Source organism: Bos grunniens, chromosome 25, assembly GCF_055505025.1.
Source record: "Bos grunniens cultivar Pamir isolate PY7600 chromosome 25, Bosgru_T2T1.0, whole genome shotgun sequence".
Lineage (NCBI taxonomy): Eukaryota > Metazoa > Chordata > Mammalia > Artiodactyla > Bovidae > Bos > Bos grunniens.
In genome coordinates, this window is record NC_141189.1 from 5,929,660 (window position 1) to 5,946,576 (window position 16,917).

Genomic DNA, 16,917 nt, shown 5'->3' on the forward strand with positions numbered 1-16,917 from the left:
GCGCGCCCCCCCCCGCCAAACCCTGGGCCGGCTTCTAGAGCACGGGTGTCCGCGACGCGATAGCTGCCCGGCCTTTCCCTCCACCCTGGTGAGTCCCCGGAAGCCGTCCCGAGGTCGCGTTGGGTCGGAGCCTTGTTTAGCCTTCTGGGGCGGAGCAGGAGTCTCCTGGCTCCGGCTGACGGCGGTTCCCGTCTCCAGGAGCGCGCAGGGCCGGGGTGCGACAACCAGTTTCTCTTCAGTCAGGGTTCGCCCCGACGCCCGGCGGACGGAGGGCCCGGCCATCAGGACCCAGTGACCGTGGCCTGCTGTGAGATGGGTTTCCGGGGCCCGCTTCTTTCTTTTGGGACCTTTCCTTGACAGAGCAGAGAAGTGGGAGGACGGTAGCGCCGGGCGAGGCCTTCTGAGGGCCCTTTCTGAGGGTGTGGAAGGGGGACGGGGCCCTGCCGCGTCCTTGGGTGTGAAGGACAACGAGTCCGACCTGTTTGAGTCGCAGCCCTTCCCTGTTCCTGTCAGGGTCATGGGAAGAGGCCTGCCCACCTAGTCTGAGTTATCGAAGGGTCTGACCCCCAAAGTGGAATTTAGTCGTCAGTCACGGCTTCCCTTGTGGCTCAGCTGGTAAAGAATCCGCCTGCAATGCGGGAGACCTGGGTTCAATCCCTGGGTTGGGAAGATCCCCTGGAGAAGGGAAAGGCTACCCACTCCAGTATTCTGGAGTGGAGAATCCCATGGACTGTAGTTCATGGGGTCAGAAAAAGTCGGACTCGACTGAGTGACTTTGACTCACTCATTCACTCAGGGTTACTCAGTAATTCAGAATGGGCTGACAGTGTTTACCAAATAATTCCTCAGGGTCTTGCTTTAAAAAATAACGAGTAATAATGTATTTCTCAAGAATTAATGTATTTCTCTCGGTACACACTTGATCCTTGAAAGAAGTTTGTAAATTTCAGGTATTTTGAATTTCAACAGATATCTCTGTACTATTAAATTGTCTTGTCTTTATTTTAAAAAATTCCACAAGTTCAGAATTAGTGGAGTTCAAATAAACCTGCAAACTTGGACCATATGACATGGTTCTTAACTGTCTGAAAGTGAATGATGTCCATTTTTCTTTCTGCTCTATATTTAGGTGGTTAATTGTTATTAAGTATTTTCACTGTGTCTGCAGTGTGTAAGATACTTGGTTAAGTCATGAGGGTGTCAAATGATGGGCTATTTTAACTTGTTACAATAATTTCTCCTCATCTCACTCCGCAGTGATGGTCATTGTCCTCCAGAACAGGGATGGAGGAGGTATCAGCCCAGGAAGCAGCAGAATCTCCAGTGGTCCAGTTTCAGTCCTTGGAGACCCACTCTGAGGGTCTGTCCCCAGAGCCTCAGTTCGTGCAGGACACCGACATGGAACAGGGACTCACTGGGGGTAAGGCAGAGAGAACACTTCCATCCAGGAGAATGGGAGTGTAGAGGGGCTCCTGGGCCTGGGATGAGAGAGACCAGGGGCTTCAATGAGAGGATGGCCCCTAGAGGGAGGTCTGGAAGGGAGGGACAGATGTGGCTCAATTCAGTCCTGATCGGGGCCCCTCTGTGGAGGTCAGCCTGTCCTTTAATAGGCAGAGTGGTCTTCACTCACTCTATTCAGGCTTTTTTCTTTCATGTAATTTTCACTTCATGCCAGTTACCACATAAGTTAGAAGAAATGCTGCTTTTGCCACCCCTCACAGTCCTTGCCTCGCTTTCACTTCCTCTTAGATTTAGGACCTGTCCCTACCCTCTGTTTCTTTAACTTAGTTTCTTCCCTCCTTGACCTTTTGGGCTTTACCAGCTGCCATTATGTTGCAACTGCAGTGTTTTTGACTGCTCTAATTTTGATCAAGAAAGCAACCATTTAATTCCTTGGTTGAGCCCAGGGCTTGGAGCAATGTATACATATCACATACAGACTGTAAAATAACATTTTTATGTGTTATAGAGATAGGTTGATCTGTCTTGTACTCCCTTTGTTTTGTATGAAGTTTGTCTGAGATTTACTTGTGGCCAACTGCAGTGCCTGAAATAACCTGTGTGTCATGAACACCGACCGAATGCCTTTTAAGTGCTGTGGGGCATTGTGCTAGTGTAGAAAGGATTATGAGGAAACAGATGACCATTCCTTATTCTTGGGGGCTTTACACACTGGTTGCAGAGACAGTGCTCATTCTCAAAAGTTTACAGAGCAGTGTCTGAGAGAGGGTCAGAAGTCTACTAAATAACCATGGCCTTGGATGAGTCACTGCGAACCTTTATGCTTGGCTTTGCCATCTGCAAAACAGGTAATGGTGCTCACTTTTTTGACATGACATTCATGTCATGACATGGGGGTATAGTGCAATATGAAATTTCATAATAAAATCCTGAATCATGGGTCTAAACACGTGGAAGGAGGGCACGCAGGTGTTGAGATGGTGCAGGACAAACTCAGTATCTGATAAACATTCATTGGTTTTGCTGTAATGTCGATGTGAAGAAGGGTCCCACTGACTCTCTTTTGTGAGGGCACCCTGGGAAGGGCTGCTCTCACTCTTGGCTCCTTTCTCCTCCCTCAGCTCCACCTGTTCCCCAGGTGTCTTCTCTTCCCCACGAGGGAAGCCCAGGAGACCAGGCAGCTGCGCTCCTGACAGCCAGGTACCAGGTGAGCTGAGGAACCCTCTGCTTTTCCTCAGGGACTATTGCTGCTGATTGAGCGTGGCCCTTGTCCTCATCCCATCCATGAGCCTTGCCTGGAGATCTTTTTTTAATAGCAGATCCCGGCTTGGGTGCCTGTCTTCCTCAGAGACCCGGACTTCACAGAAACACCTTTCCATCTCCCCAATACCACCAGTAAACACTGTTCCTTTATCCTTGGTGCTATCATGGGTGCTTATTAGATGTTAAAAGGTTGTGGAACCTATTCCCAAGATGCTCCTCTGTTCTCCCTCCTTTCCAACATAAATGCACACTGCAGACCCTCTGTGTCATCTTTGTCCTCTGGCCGTGATGCTGTGGTGGCCGCCTTCGCCAGAGCAGCCAGGCTGTGTTATTTCAGGAATTTGTGACATTCGAGGATGTGGCTGTGCACCTTACTCGAGAGGAATGGGGATGCCTGGACCCTGTTCAGAGGGCTCTCTACAGAGAAGTGATGTTAGAGAATTATGGGAACCTGGTCTCACTGGGTAAGGATTGCCTTTCCTATTATTCAGTTTACCTATTAGGGTTTCTTTACTTCCTTGTTTTTGAGTAGGTATGAGGTCTCTGAGTGGGGCTCAAATTCCAGGTCTTAGAACCTCTTGAGACCTCAGTCTTTAAGGTCATCTCCTCTGGGAGTGGGTTTCCTTTGGGGATGTCAAGAGGAGACATTCTACTCCTTATCCTCAGTTAACGTTTACTGCTTTTGTGGGACATCTGTTCCCTGTTACTAAAGGGAAACTTGCTGGTGCTTTGCGAGTTCTCAATTTCCGTATCTTTCCCTTTTTTATGAGAGGGACTCTAGGGCCTCCCAACCCACAACCAGACACTTTTCTTCCTGGTAATTCAGTGCCCCTGTATCTGAGAGTTTCCCATTTTTCTTGGAAGAAGAAATGCCTTTTTTTTTTTTTCAAGATAGGCTAAAATCTTCATTGAGTAATCCCTCACCTCTTAAGACCCCTTAATTCATCTGCAAGCAGGCAGAATTTCAGAGGCTTGATCTCAAGGCATGACTTACTGCCAGTACATTTCAGTGAGTCATCCAGACAGTAATCCCTGCTTCACCCGAGCAGTAGCGTCTCACACTTAGACCAAGTCTCTCCTTTGTCATTTGGATGGTGCAGTTGGCAGCTGAGATGAGGCAACTTGTAGTGCTCTAGAGAAGCATCAGGGGGAGCTGCCAGCACCCGCCTTGGTGTGAACATTGCTCCTTTTCCTCTTTCTTTTTTGGCCTGTCTCTGCTACTCTTTTCTTTGTTATGTAAGTACTTAATCACACTCTTTCTTTTCTTTCTCTTTTTTTTTCTTTTTTGCTTTGCCTGTGCTGGTGGCATCCAGGGTGGTGTTTTGTCTCCTTGATTAATTCTTGTCTGTGGGGAGGCAGCCTGCCCGCTGGGAAGGTTTGTAGTGTGTTTTCCATTCCTGGCTCTTTGATCTTTGTAGGCATACTTCTCCGCCTTCCCACCACCCGGATTCATAGTGTGAATTCCTGCCCGGCCCTGAGTCATACCCAGGCAAGTGCTTTCTCTGGAGAAACACTTGCCATCCTTTCAGCAGGAATCTCCAGGAGATGGCCCAGGTGTCGGCTTCCCATCGATAGTGCTCGTCCCCGCTCGGAAGCTCCTTTTCCACGATTGTGAGATCTTACACTTGATTGATGGAGTAGATGTTTCCCAGGAGGCTACCACTGTGTAAAATTGCAGCTCCTCAAATCACCTTTGATAAATTTCCAAGGGCCAAGGATGCCCTCCGTTGCAACCAGAATTTTGAACCTTGAATTTTGAGTTCATTCAGAAGCCATGGTTGGTGGTCATCGACTTGTGTTCTCAGAAACCACAGAGTTCGACTCCAGCTCTTCAGTTATGACCTTTCCATGTTATTCTAGACTGTGGAACACATGCTATGTGCCCCTCCTTTTCCATAGTGAACACAAACTGCCCCATCTGTTGCGTGAATCTCCTGAGACCCCTGGGCCTTCCTCATGTTTAACATTCTAGTCTTTTCCTTCCTTTAAATCCCTGTGACCCCCTCCAGGGTCCTGTCTTTGTCTCCTTTATTCTTTACAGTATTGTATAGATTGATGCATTTATATAATCCTCCTGGATCAAGTGTTCCTTAAAGGCTCTTTGATGGAGGGCAAATGGGAGGGCAAAAGAATTCAGGTTATTTCAGGCTATTAAATCCAATGTATATTTAACAACTTGTAAATTACAAAGTGATATGTAATTGTAAATTACTGTTAATTTTACCTAATAATTACATAATTTCCAACAGTTTACCTGTCTACTTTTTGAAGTAAAGCATCTTCTTAGTACTTCATTCAGCCTAATAACACAGCTTACTATTAGGCTGAATTTGATCCCATTTCCTCTGTCATCTCTGCACATGCACAGGACACGTTTGTACACTCGCACATGCTGGGCACAATTACATTCAAGAAACCCTACTACTCAACTTGCTCTTTGACCAAGTGCTCAGCCTCTCCTTGAGGCTGTCTTTTTTTTGACTGTCTATTTTTGACAGTCTTTGGGAAGTCATTTTCATATTTGGGGATTCAGCAAACTCCACCTGTAGTTAGCTTAATGTTTGGCATTGTAAAATAAGCACTTTATAACTCAGCCTCTGACTTAGCAGCTGTGGGTTCCAATTCATATCTTTTTCCCATGACAGTACCTCTGAGCTGTATTTGTCACAGATATCAGAGCCTTGGTCTTTTGGTTAAGTGCTTCCACTACATAGTGTAAATATACAGAGTAGGAACAGAGTAATAAAATACTAGGCAAAAATTTTCGTTACTTAATCTTAAAAAGAAGCATATACTATTGACAGTGAGTGAAATACTGGCTTGGGGGTCATGCCCAAAGGGAAATTATCTGTGACTTAGTGCTGGAGATTAAGATCAGGAAAAAGACGTGGATTGTATTTCACATGGGGCAGTGTGGCAGATGCCCTCTTAGACGACAGCATTAGAAACCTGCTTAACAGAACTGCTGGGTGATGAGGGAGTTGGTAAATCAGGAATGTTTGGCACATAGCCCTTCCTTTTTGAAGTCAATGTCATGAGGAGAGAAATGATTTTGTGTAGAATGTTTCTCACTGCCACAGCTATTCACTGATACTAGGTACTTTATGTATCTCTCACTTAATCCTTACTGTAACTCTTTCAGCAGATGTTATTCTGTTTTTTACCTGAGGTGGTTGAGGCTAAGAGAAGTTAAGTGATCCACTCAGGGTGAAAGCTAGGTTAGGGGCTCAGATCTGACTCTGAAGCCCATGCTTTTTCACTGTTTTATACTTTAGGACAGTCAGTTCAACCACATGTGGTGTTTTGTATATTTTTATGGCTCAGTATTCTGATGATAATTTAAAATAGGCACAATAAATTGGACAGACAAGCGTGAGTTTATACAGTTTGGGAGCAGAAAGGGCATGGATTCAAGAAAAAGTAAAATTGTTGATACATTCCATCGTAAATAGATATCTACACAAGAATGTATTCCTAAGGAGAGATTTTGTGTGTTAACCATCAGGAAGAGAAGCATGAAGCTTTCAGATGGCTAAAATCTTAGCACAACACTGGTACAGGCAACAAACAATGAGGTCAATTTTAAATGTTGTTTTTAAAGATCAGGTGAAGTTAAAAATTAGAACACTATCAAGGTTGCAGTTTAAAAAATCAAAATGTTTTAATAAATAATTTTAGATAGGAAAAACTTAAAGCAAATGCATATTTTGAAAGCATAGATTTTTGACTTAAATCTAGGAAAAAAGCATTCAGGCCAGTAGTAAGAAAACCTGCTTTAGTGCTCTCTGTGACTCTTATAGATTGGAAAGAATATTAACTGTGAGGTCCATTTGCCTGTGATTGAGGAGATTATTTATAAATGGATTATAATGATTTTTTTTCATCTATAAAACATGAAAAATAATGTCTGCTTTCTGAGTTATGCCAAGGATTAAATTAGTTTATATATGTAAGTACGGGGCTAGTGGTAGTTACTTAAATTTTTTTTTTTTTGGAAAGGACAGTAAGAGAGAATGAGCTATGGATCAGATTTCTTAATACAAATTTCAGGAGAGTGTTCAATTATTTCTTTATAATGCTATTTTCTCAAATTGAATATTGCTCAGACTGTGCCCAGTGGTTTGGATTTTTATTATAAAGAGATTTTCATTTCTTGGACACTAAATGTTCTCTTACATCCCTTTTAATTAAGAGTCATGATTCTCAATCTGTTGGATCCTGACTCTCTATGTATTGTTCTAATTACAGGTTCTCTGTTCTTTTTACTGTTTTCACCTTTTGCTTCATTGTCACTATGTTGGTCTTCTGTTCTCTTTCTGTACATATTTAGAGGAAGGGATAGATATCATTCACAATCATTATTTATTTTACTAGCAGATTATTTAAAGGCCAGTTTCTGAAATAAGAGTGTCTGAGCCCTAGCTTCACTGGTTATCATGACCTTGGGTGAGTTACTTAACCTCTCTGAATCTTAGTTTTCCAAATCTTTGTTTGTAAAATTGGCACAGTAATAATTCCTATCTCATGAAGGTGTGGTGAGTATTGAGTAAGTGAAAGTTTATAAGATTCTTGGAATGACACTTTGCACCTACCAAAGCTTAGTGAATCTTAGCTTAATATTTTGATAATACAAGTGACTTTTAAATTTAAGCCTGTATATTGGATCCTGTTTTCTTTTCTAAATTGCAGTCTTGTATCTCTCACTGCTAGGCATTCTCTTTTATACCTTCCTGCATATTACCTTAAACACATGTCTAAAATCAAACTCCTAATCCCACACGAAGATGATCTTTTTTATTCTGTGTATGTGATTTAAGTGTACATATAGAGTAAAGAGGGGCTTCCTTGGTGGTTCTAATGGTAAAGAATCTGCCTGCAATGCAGGAGACCTGGATTTGATCCCTGGGGTCAGGAAGATCCTATGGAGAAGGAAATGGCAACCCACTCCAGTATTCTTGCCTGTAGAATTCCATGGACAGAGGAGCCCTGGTGGGCTACAGTCCATGGGGTTGCAAAGAGTCAAACACAACTAAGCGACTAAAGCTTTCACTTTTCACTTCAAAGAGTAACGAAAATTAATTTTGATTATCAAATACTTAGAAATATCTTTTTTTTTTAGAAATATCTTAATAAATATCTATTAAAAATTGCAAATTGTGTTACCAGAATTTTGAGTAGGGTAGTTGCTGCTTCATGCCCTTTTTTTTTCCTTAAACTTGAAAAAACTATTTGATTTGACATAGATGATCTTAACTAAATTAATAAATGTCCAGAAAGAGAATTGACTCTATTTATGCCCAAGAGAATTCAGAAACACAGTAAATGCCTTTCTTACATCTATTCTGGTCTCCCTGCTCATAGACTCTCACGTGGAATCTCATAGGACAGCTATTGGTTTATCATAGTTTTCTTGATTACCTCTTGACACTTTAGGCACAAAATTAGCAGTCAATGAGTAGCTCTTAAGTAAATGAGTCAAAAGAAGTGCACGATACAATGTATATGGTCTCTGTTATCAAAGTTTATAAATCAAATAGGAATGATAATACCAAGAAACAGTTTTTAAACGTCTATAAAACTCCATTATGTAGAGATATGTCAGGATAGAAGGGGGCTTCCCAGGTAGCTCAGCTGGTAAAGAATCTGCCTGTAATGCAGGAGACCCCGGCTCGATTCCTGGGTTGGGAAGTTCCCTGGAGAAGGGATAGGCTACCCACTCCAGTGTTCTTGCCTGGAGAATCCCCATGGACAGAGGAGCCTGGTGGGCTATAGTACGTGGAGTCTCAAAGGGTCGGACACAACTGAACAAGTAAGCACAGCACAGGATAGGAACAAATAATACGCTCTGTAGACATTCAGTACGTGAAGAGAAAGGCTTTTGGAGATGAGGGGCTTGAGTGAGACCTTGCATGTGTGCTACTAGAAGCTTTGTGGGCTGAGGACATGTAAAAACTGCCCCTTTGATACTGTAATAGTTCTCCCCTCAGAAGCAGACTGCCTCTTGCTTTTGCTTTAAAAGAGATTAGATCTTAGCAGTCCATTAGGCAAGCCAGAGAGACCATTTTATGTGAAAATGAACTTTTATTGCACTTTCCTCACTACATAATATTACAGTAAGTTGTTTCTGTCTCTGCAATTAGAGTGTAAGGTCCTTGAGGGGATGGACTGTATCTGCTTGGGCTCTTATTTCCTACATACTTTGCATATAGTGGGCACCCCATAAACATTTGTTCAACAAGAGTATAGCTCCTAAGGGGTAAGGATGTGTCATATTATTACTTGTTTCCTCATATGCCCTAAAATGAATTATTTCCTGAAATTGGTCCTTGCAGTATTTATTCAGTCTTCACTGATTTTATTGCTACAATTTAGCTCACCATACAACAGGTGCCTGAGAATTGACCTTCCTGTAGTCCAGCAGAGTCATATTTTGACACCCTCCATTTTGACCAGGTCTAATACTTATAGATTGGGTCTGATACAAAGATTGATCTATAAGCAATAGGTAAAGAGTAAGAATGATAATTTCTGTGAAGATAGGTACACACTTACTTATGCACAAATTCCCTGGTCTGAGTATGTTTAAATGAATATTTTTAACTGAGTATGTTTAAATGCTCCTTAGCTTGCCCCTTAGCTTGCCCCTTAGCATACCTCTTTCTAGAGCACAAACATGAATTCTGTGTTGAAGGTCTTTGGCTTTCTCACTCTCCAGGCCTTCCTAATGTCTTCTAAGAATTTACTTTCTCTCTCCATTAACCACTAATTAAGAGAAAAATGTAGTATCTGGGGGTAAAATGCCACATCCCATTTCCTTCTCTGTGAGCAGGATTTCCAATTTTCAAGCCTGATGGGATCTCCCAGCTGGAACAAGATCTACAAGTCTTTGATCTGGAAACTAAGAATAGAGAAGTCTTAAGAGATGACTGCTCAGGTGAGTAAGGCAGAATCAATCAGATGAACTAGTTGGGAAGTAGAGTCTAGTTGTTAAGCCAAGCTGTAGCTGCTTTGGAAGTCAGTGAAGAGCTCTGTCTGTATCCCTGAATAAAGAGCTCTTTCCTCCCCCCCTCTTTTTTTTTGATGAACTCTTTCCAGTTATTTTGTCCCTTATCCATAAGATGTAGTAGGTCCCTATTCAAGTTACTTATCTATAATTCTGTTGAACTAGTTCCCTGTTATCTCTGTTGAAACACCTTAATTGGTTATCTCCTTACTCTGCTGAACCTGCCCTCTGTTTCTGTCACACCCTGAACCACTTGGATCCTGCCTCACTGCTCCTATTCATGCCCGTACATCTGCTGTTGAGATTTTGTGCCTGTGTTTCAAAGTAAATAAACTTCTCTTACCCTGGTAGACTGTAGATTATTTAGTTTTCTCCTCTAAGTTTTCTTTTTCTAAGCACAGGGTACAGATTATATTTGCATTTTCTATTTATATATTGAATCAGATGGAGATACCAGAGACGAGAACAAGCTGTTGATTCCTAAGCAGAAAATTCCAGAAGAAGTACATTCATACAAAGTGAGAGTAGGAAGATTCAAAAAGGATATTGCCCAAGTTCCTGAGACTAGAGAAGTGTATAAGCCTGAGGACAGATTAGAAAGGCTTCAGGAAATCCTAAGAAAATTTCTCTTTCTGGAGAGAGAGTTTAGGCAAATAACAATCAGTAAGAAAACCTTCACCAGTGAGAAGAACAATGAATGTAACGAACTTGAAAAAAGCTTCAGTCTGGACTCTACTCTTGATACAGATCAGAGAGTTCTTAGAATACAGAATGTTGATGACATTGATAAGTACGATGTGAGCCTCAACCAGAATTCAGCGGGTAAACAGGAACAAATAAATCTAACGCAGGATTTTCACAGTAATGATTATAAGGACAGTTTAATGGAACTCTCCCACCTTAGTAACTGTGAGAGCATTCCTACCACTGAGAAATCTTATAAATGTGATGCATGTGAGAAAATCTTCCATCAGAGCTCAGCCCTTTCTAGACATCAGAGAATTCATACTAGAGAGAAACCCTACAAATGTAAAGAATGTGAAAAATCTTTCAGTCAGAGTTCAAGTCTTAGTCGACATAAAAGAATACACACTAGAGAAAAACCCTATAAATGTGAAGCATCTGATAAATCCTGTGAGGCGTCTGACAAATCTTGTAATCAGAGCTCAGACATACTTCAGCATAAGAGGGTTCACACTAGAGCAAAATCTTATAAATGTAGCAGTTGTGAAAGGGTCTTCAGTCGTAGTGTACACCTCACTCAACATCAGAGAGTTCATAGAGAGATGCCTTGTAAGTGTACTGTGTGTGGCAGTGATTTCTGTCACACCTCACATCAAGCTGAACATCAGAAGGTCCATGATGAAGAGAAGTCCTATGAATACAATAACTGCGGGTTGACCTTTATTAAACATCAAGGAATTCGTCCCAGAGAAAAGCCCTATACGTGTAATGAATGTGGAAAAGACTTCAGGTTGAATTCTCATCTTATTCAGCATCAAAGAATTCACACAGAGAAACCGCATGAATCTAGTGAAAGTGGAAAAGCTTTTAGTCAAACCGCATGCCTTATTCAGCATCACAAAGTTCATAGGAAAGAAAAATCCTATGAGTGTAATGATTATGAGGATAATTTCAGCCATAGCTCAGATCTTGTCCTGCAACAGGAAGTCCTCACCAGAGAAAAAGCCTTTGATTGTGATGCGTGGGAAAAGAGCCTCAGTCAGAGAGCCCACCTTGTCCACCATCAAGGAATTCATACCAAAGAGAAACCTTATGAATGTAATGAACGTGGGGAGACATTTAATCAAGTTCAGGCCTCATTCAACATATGATATGTCACAGCAGGGAGCCATCACGTGTGTCCTGACTGTGGTAAAGCCTTCAGTCCCAGCTTAACCTTCATTCAGCATCGAGGAATTCATACCAGAGGGAAACCTGAATGTGACAAACATTGGAAAGTTGTCAGTGTTGCACTCTTGACACCTGCAAACCCATACCAATGAGAAAACCTACAAATACATTGAATGTGATAGATGCTTCACACTATTTTCCTACCTTAGTATCATTGGAGAATTGATACTGGAATAAAATTCCATTGCTGTAATGAATGTGAAAAAGCCTTCAGTCAAAGAAACTACCTTGTTGAGCATCAAATTCATTTCATGCCGAATACCTATGAATGTAATGTGTATGTGTGGGAGGATTCAGCCATATTTCCAGCCCTCATTCAGCAGTAAAGAATCCATACCCAAGGGAAGTCCTTTGGGTATAGGAAATGTGACAAGTCTTTCAGTAGGAGTTCAAGTCTTTTTTCATCATCAGAATGTCCACACCAGACTGGAGTCTGATACAATGCAAGTGGAAAAATTTAGCACCATATTTCAGGCTTCAGTTAATATCAAAATATAGAAGGGAAAATTATTATTTGTGTATAAAATAGTTAATGCATAGTCCCAGTCTTTTTCACTGCGGAAGAGTCTAGTCAGAGGAGTGACTTGGTGAATGCAGTGCTGTTTTCTCATGGCATTCTTTTATTTAATAGGTGTTATAAGTAGGTATGTATACTTTATTTATGGAACTCCAGCTTTTTTATTTTAATGTGGCCTATAAACATTTTTATTTTTCCTGAAATTGGTTTTTATTGTCCAATAAATGCTTCCCTGATACATTAATACACCAACGTTAAAACAATAACTTCTGGAAAGTTTCTCTCATTTAGCTTTATCTACTGTTCTCAGCCAGAGTTCTCTCCAAAACAGACTCTTGGGCCTGCTCTTTGCTGAGGATCCTATTCCTTTCCAGCCACAGCATTTGGGTTCATGTTGGTTTCTCTATTCTCTTAAGCACCTTCAATGATGGTTTCCTAGTTTTAAGCTTTAAGCCAGTGGTATGCCATCCCTACTTACTTTTTGGGTGTCTTCTTTCCTAAGCAAAATATCTTTAGAAGAAATGGATTTTCATACTCTTGTCTGTTCATGAGTATGAAGGATTCTGTTTCCCCTGAGTCTGGCAAGAAGCTAAACATTTTCAAGTGACGCCCAAGTTCTTAGCTGTGTTAGCATTCACAGCCTTCTAAGAGAGATGAGAAAGACATTAGAAGCTGACAATACTGGTGGTAGCCTAGCTATATTTGGTGTCTATTCTGCATGTCTAAGTTCAGGATGATTTATGTCCATTAAAGGCCAGCAGAACACTCAAGTCTGCCTTCGATAGGGCAAAACATAAAGAACGTACGTTAAGAGATCAGAGATCTTCATAAAGGAATACTGCTTTCCATCTGATATTGCGGGTTTTGTGTAGTATCTCAAGATAGTATTTCAAGAATGGCAGAAAAGTCTGTAAACATTTAACTGTTACAGTTGCTTCATTGTTTGGAATTGTTTACATATCATATATATATATATATATTTTTTTTTTTTTTGTATTTTACAAGCGTCTACAGGCCATATAAAAACTTTTTTTTTTTGATTGATGAAACTGATCACAGACGTTGGCTCCACAGATCAGGGTCACTGTCATAACACCTAGCAAGAGTTCATGATTCTGCAGATGATGTCAAAGTATTTGATTGTATTTTCCCATCTTAAGCATCATAACATTTTGTGAATAAAGCAAGTGTTATTTAAAACTCTAGTAGTTGTCCCAGCGATTGAGTTCACCTGTTAAAATACTAGGGATCCTTACCAACTAATACAAAAATGCATTGCTTACTTTGTAAGCCTCTTCTGCCTAATAAGCTTTAGGGTAGTTCTACTGCCGTATTTTACCTTTTAGCCATCAGCAAGCATAGGATCTCATCTGGACAAGGTAGGGACCTAAATGAATTGATCTAAATGTAAAAGCATATGAAAAAAAATGCATGTTTTTTTTTTCTTTCCTATCTATGAACATGTATATCCTACTAATAGAGACCACCAGTAGTTACCTCTGGTGATTATGAAACAGCAGGTTGAGTAATCTCTAAATATCAGGAAATGTAAAAATCACATGTTATGCGTTTGGCTTAGGAATGTGCTTTTTGTACTTCCACTTGAATAAAGGTGTGTTTGATACTATGAGAATCTGTTTCAAATAAAATCTGAAGTCCTCAGCCCAAAGTACTTGGGGATCTTAGAATCACCTTCCTGTCTGCAACTCAATTCTTTCCAGAAAGCTGACTCACAGCAGGAGTAGGTCACTCCTTCCTGCAGGTATAGTGCTTGGTCCTCCACAGAACTCTGGAATAAAGCCTAAATGTTTACAACTTTAAAGGGTTACTTGACTGGGATGCTGTTGGCATATGAAGTAAATGGGTTGAGTAGAGCTAGGTAGAATGTGTTTTTTCAATAAAACATTTCAAAAAATGAGAAACCAGATCAGCATAACATTGTAAATCAACTATACTTCAATCAAAAAATTCTTTTAAAATGAGAAATCAAAATAATCCTTGAGGACAAGTAACTTGTCCATTTAAGCTTGCTGATATTTAATTGATCCAATATAATATGTGTTCTTAGTCTTTTTAGTCTTGAAGACGGGGAAGGAAGAGAAGAAATCTAATAGTTGGGACACCTAAGTTTGTCTCTTCACCTGCTTGTGTACACATCTATGTATATATGCACATATTTGAACAATCCTCATAGCTCTTTAAGGGAACAAACTGTAACAGAGACACTGAGGTGTAGAGAGGTTGAAGAACCTATAGGATCACACAGCAAGTTAATGGCTCAAAGTCAGGGATATTTGACTCTAAAGCTTTCCGTCATCTTGATGTTGGTGTCTGACGTATCTCAGAACTCAGAGAAGAGACATTTTCTTTGATAGCTCTTCATTCCCTATTACATACTTGATTCACCATCAGTTTTCAGCTGATCCTAAATGCTCCCAGAGCTCCAGGAAGCTGGGAGAAAATACCCCAGTATCTTCTGAAAGCTAGGTAGAACCATCCCCCTCCCACAGACGGTTTTGACAATGTTAGGCCACGGGTTAGATCTCCCAAATTCCCATCTCCTGCTAAGAGATCCCCACTGCCATCAGTAGGTTTATATTTACACTTCTTTGTGCCCCAAATGCACTTTTTTCTGCTAACTAGAACTTACTGATGGGTACATATCCTTATCAAAGTTTGTTTACCGCCTCTGGTTATATTCAGCGGTGGAGCAAAGTGGGTGGGCAATGGGAACATCAAGTTTGAGTCCTAGGTTTTCAGCTTGAGCAAGAGTAGATAGAGGGAGACTAGAAAGATGGAGAGCATGGAGTGTTTTAAGGCAAAAGTATGTCAGAAGTCCCGCAGAAGAATGAATGTGGCATTTTCAAGGCAGTAATGAGGTCTTCAGAGAATGCCTCATCCTAGGACATATCACATGGGTAACTGAGAATTTAAGAAGTTCAAAGGAAGCCCCTAGCGGGTTATCTCAGAAACTGGAATTTCTCACATTCAAAAGTTTAACCTGGTATGTCCTTTCATTCATTCAGTCATATAGTTGCCAGACAGTATGTTTAGTGCCAGCCAATGGATACAGTTAACCTAATCAAATGAATTAATCCATTGAGTAAAAAAGACTAGTCAAAGCAATGAGTTTGGAATTAGGCCTACCTATGTTTGAACTTTATTAGCTATGACTTTGGACATTTTCCCTAGCCTTCCTAGTTTTGGCTATACAATGTGGTGAATAATAGCATGAATATTAAATGAGATAATGTAAAAGCTACTGGTCATATAGTAAGTGCCCAAAAGTTATTAGTGTAAATAATAACATCAAAACCACCATATTAGAGTAGAGATACTTAGCATAAAATCTAAAAATGAGGGAATGAATGAGCAAGTATTTACCAGTGCAGGACTAGCATTGTCCAGGGAGGGACACCCTGAGTTTCATTTCAGTTCAGCTCAGTCGCTGAGTCGTGTCCGACTCTGCAACCTGTGGACTGTAGCACGCCAGGCTTTCCTGTCCATCACCAACTCCTGGAGCTTACTCAAACTCATGTCCGTTCAATCGGTGATGCCATCCAACCATCTCATCCTCTATTGTCCCCTTCTCCCACCTTCAATCTTTTCCAGCATCAGGGTCTTTTCTAGTGAGTCACTTCTTCTCATCAGGTGGCCAAAGTATTGGAGTTTCAGCTTCAGCATCAGTCCTTCCAATGACTATTCAGGACTGATTTCCTTTAGGATGGACTGTTGGATCTCCTTGCTGTCCAAGGGACTTTCAAGAGTCTTCTCCAACACCACAGTTCAAAAGCATCAATTCTTCGGCGCTCAGCTTCGGAGAACTTAAATATAACTAGAGGAATCATTGGGCACTGTGGGGGGTGTGTGGTAGGACATGCCTTCTAACGGGCAATTCCTGCTGGAGTCTGCAAACTGATGTGTCTAACATCTGTATCATATGGCATTATGTCTTACACTCCTTTCAAGATTTGAGTGCATGAAGCAGCCAGTGTTAAATCTGTCGATTAAAAAGATGTACAACATGAGCGTTGCGAGTTAAGTTTTATTTGGGGCAAAATGCTGATTGTAGCCTGGGAGACAGCACCTCAGATAGCTCTGAGAGACTGCTCCAAAGCAGCAGTGGGGGTAAGTCAACATACAAGATTTCAGTGAAGGGTGTATGTGTATGTGTTAGTTGCTCAGTCGTGTCCAACTCTTTGTGACTCCACAGATTGGGGTCCGCCAGGCTCCTCTGTCCATGGGGTTTTCCAGGCAAGAAGACTGGAGTGAGTTGCCATTCCCTTCTCCAGGGGGGTTTCAATGCAATGGTGAAGGGAGAGTTCAATGCAATGAAGGGGGAGTTCAATGCAAAGAAGCACTCTTTTTTTTTTTTTTGGCTTAGATTCTGTGTTGTTTGCTAAGTTGCTTCAGTCGTGTCTGATTCTGTGTGACCCCATGGACTGCAGCCTACCAGGCTTCTCTGTCCATGGGATTCTCCAGGCAAGAACACTGGAGTGGGTTGCCATTTCCTTCTCCAATGCATGCAAGTGAAAAGTGAAAGTGAAGTTGCTCAGTCGTGTCTGACTCTTAGCGACCCCATGGACTGCAGCCTACCAGGCTCCTCTGTCCATGGGATTTTCCAGGCAACAGTACTGGAGTGGGATGCCATTGCCTGTGTTGTTTATTACTGTCCAAATACATGAAGTTCTGATGAAATAAAATCATATGGTACAGATAAAAACAGGCCATGAGAGCCCAGAGTTGTTTTAGGGCCAAA

At 41.3% G+C, this 16,917-nt stretch overlaps 1 protein-coding gene across 23 annotated transcripts in view; it reads left to right on the plus strand.

The window, feature by feature from the left end:
• ZNF655 (zinc finger protein 655) overlaps positions 1 to 16,917 on the plus strand; it is an 18,797-nt gene continuing 1,880 nt past the window's right edge. The window contains exons 1-7 of one of the 23 annotated variants that reach the window (XM_086374042.1): positions 1 to 88; positions 1,258 to 1,420; positions 2,583 to 2,668; positions 3,062 to 3,188; positions 4,143 to 4,213; positions 9,554 to 9,658; positions 10,172 to 16,186. In XM_086374042.1, coding sequence (XP_086230168.1) covers positions 1,285 to 1,420; positions 2,583 to 2,668; positions 3,062 to 3,188; positions 4,143 to 4,213; positions 9,554 to 9,643 — 510 coding nt within the window. In that variant the 5' untranslated portion in view covers positions 1 to 88; positions 1,258 to 1,284 and the 3' untranslated portion in view covers positions 9,644 to 9,658; positions 10,172 to 16,186. Of the gene's footprint in view, positions 616 to 1,257; positions 1,421 to 2,582; positions 2,669 to 3,061; positions 3,189 to 4,142; positions 4,976 to 9,553; positions 10,078 to 10,171; positions 16,187 to 16,917 lie in introns of those variants that run through there. The other 22 variants (XM_086374043.1, XM_086374044.1, XM_086374046.1 and 19 more) reach the window with 22 other exon arrangements.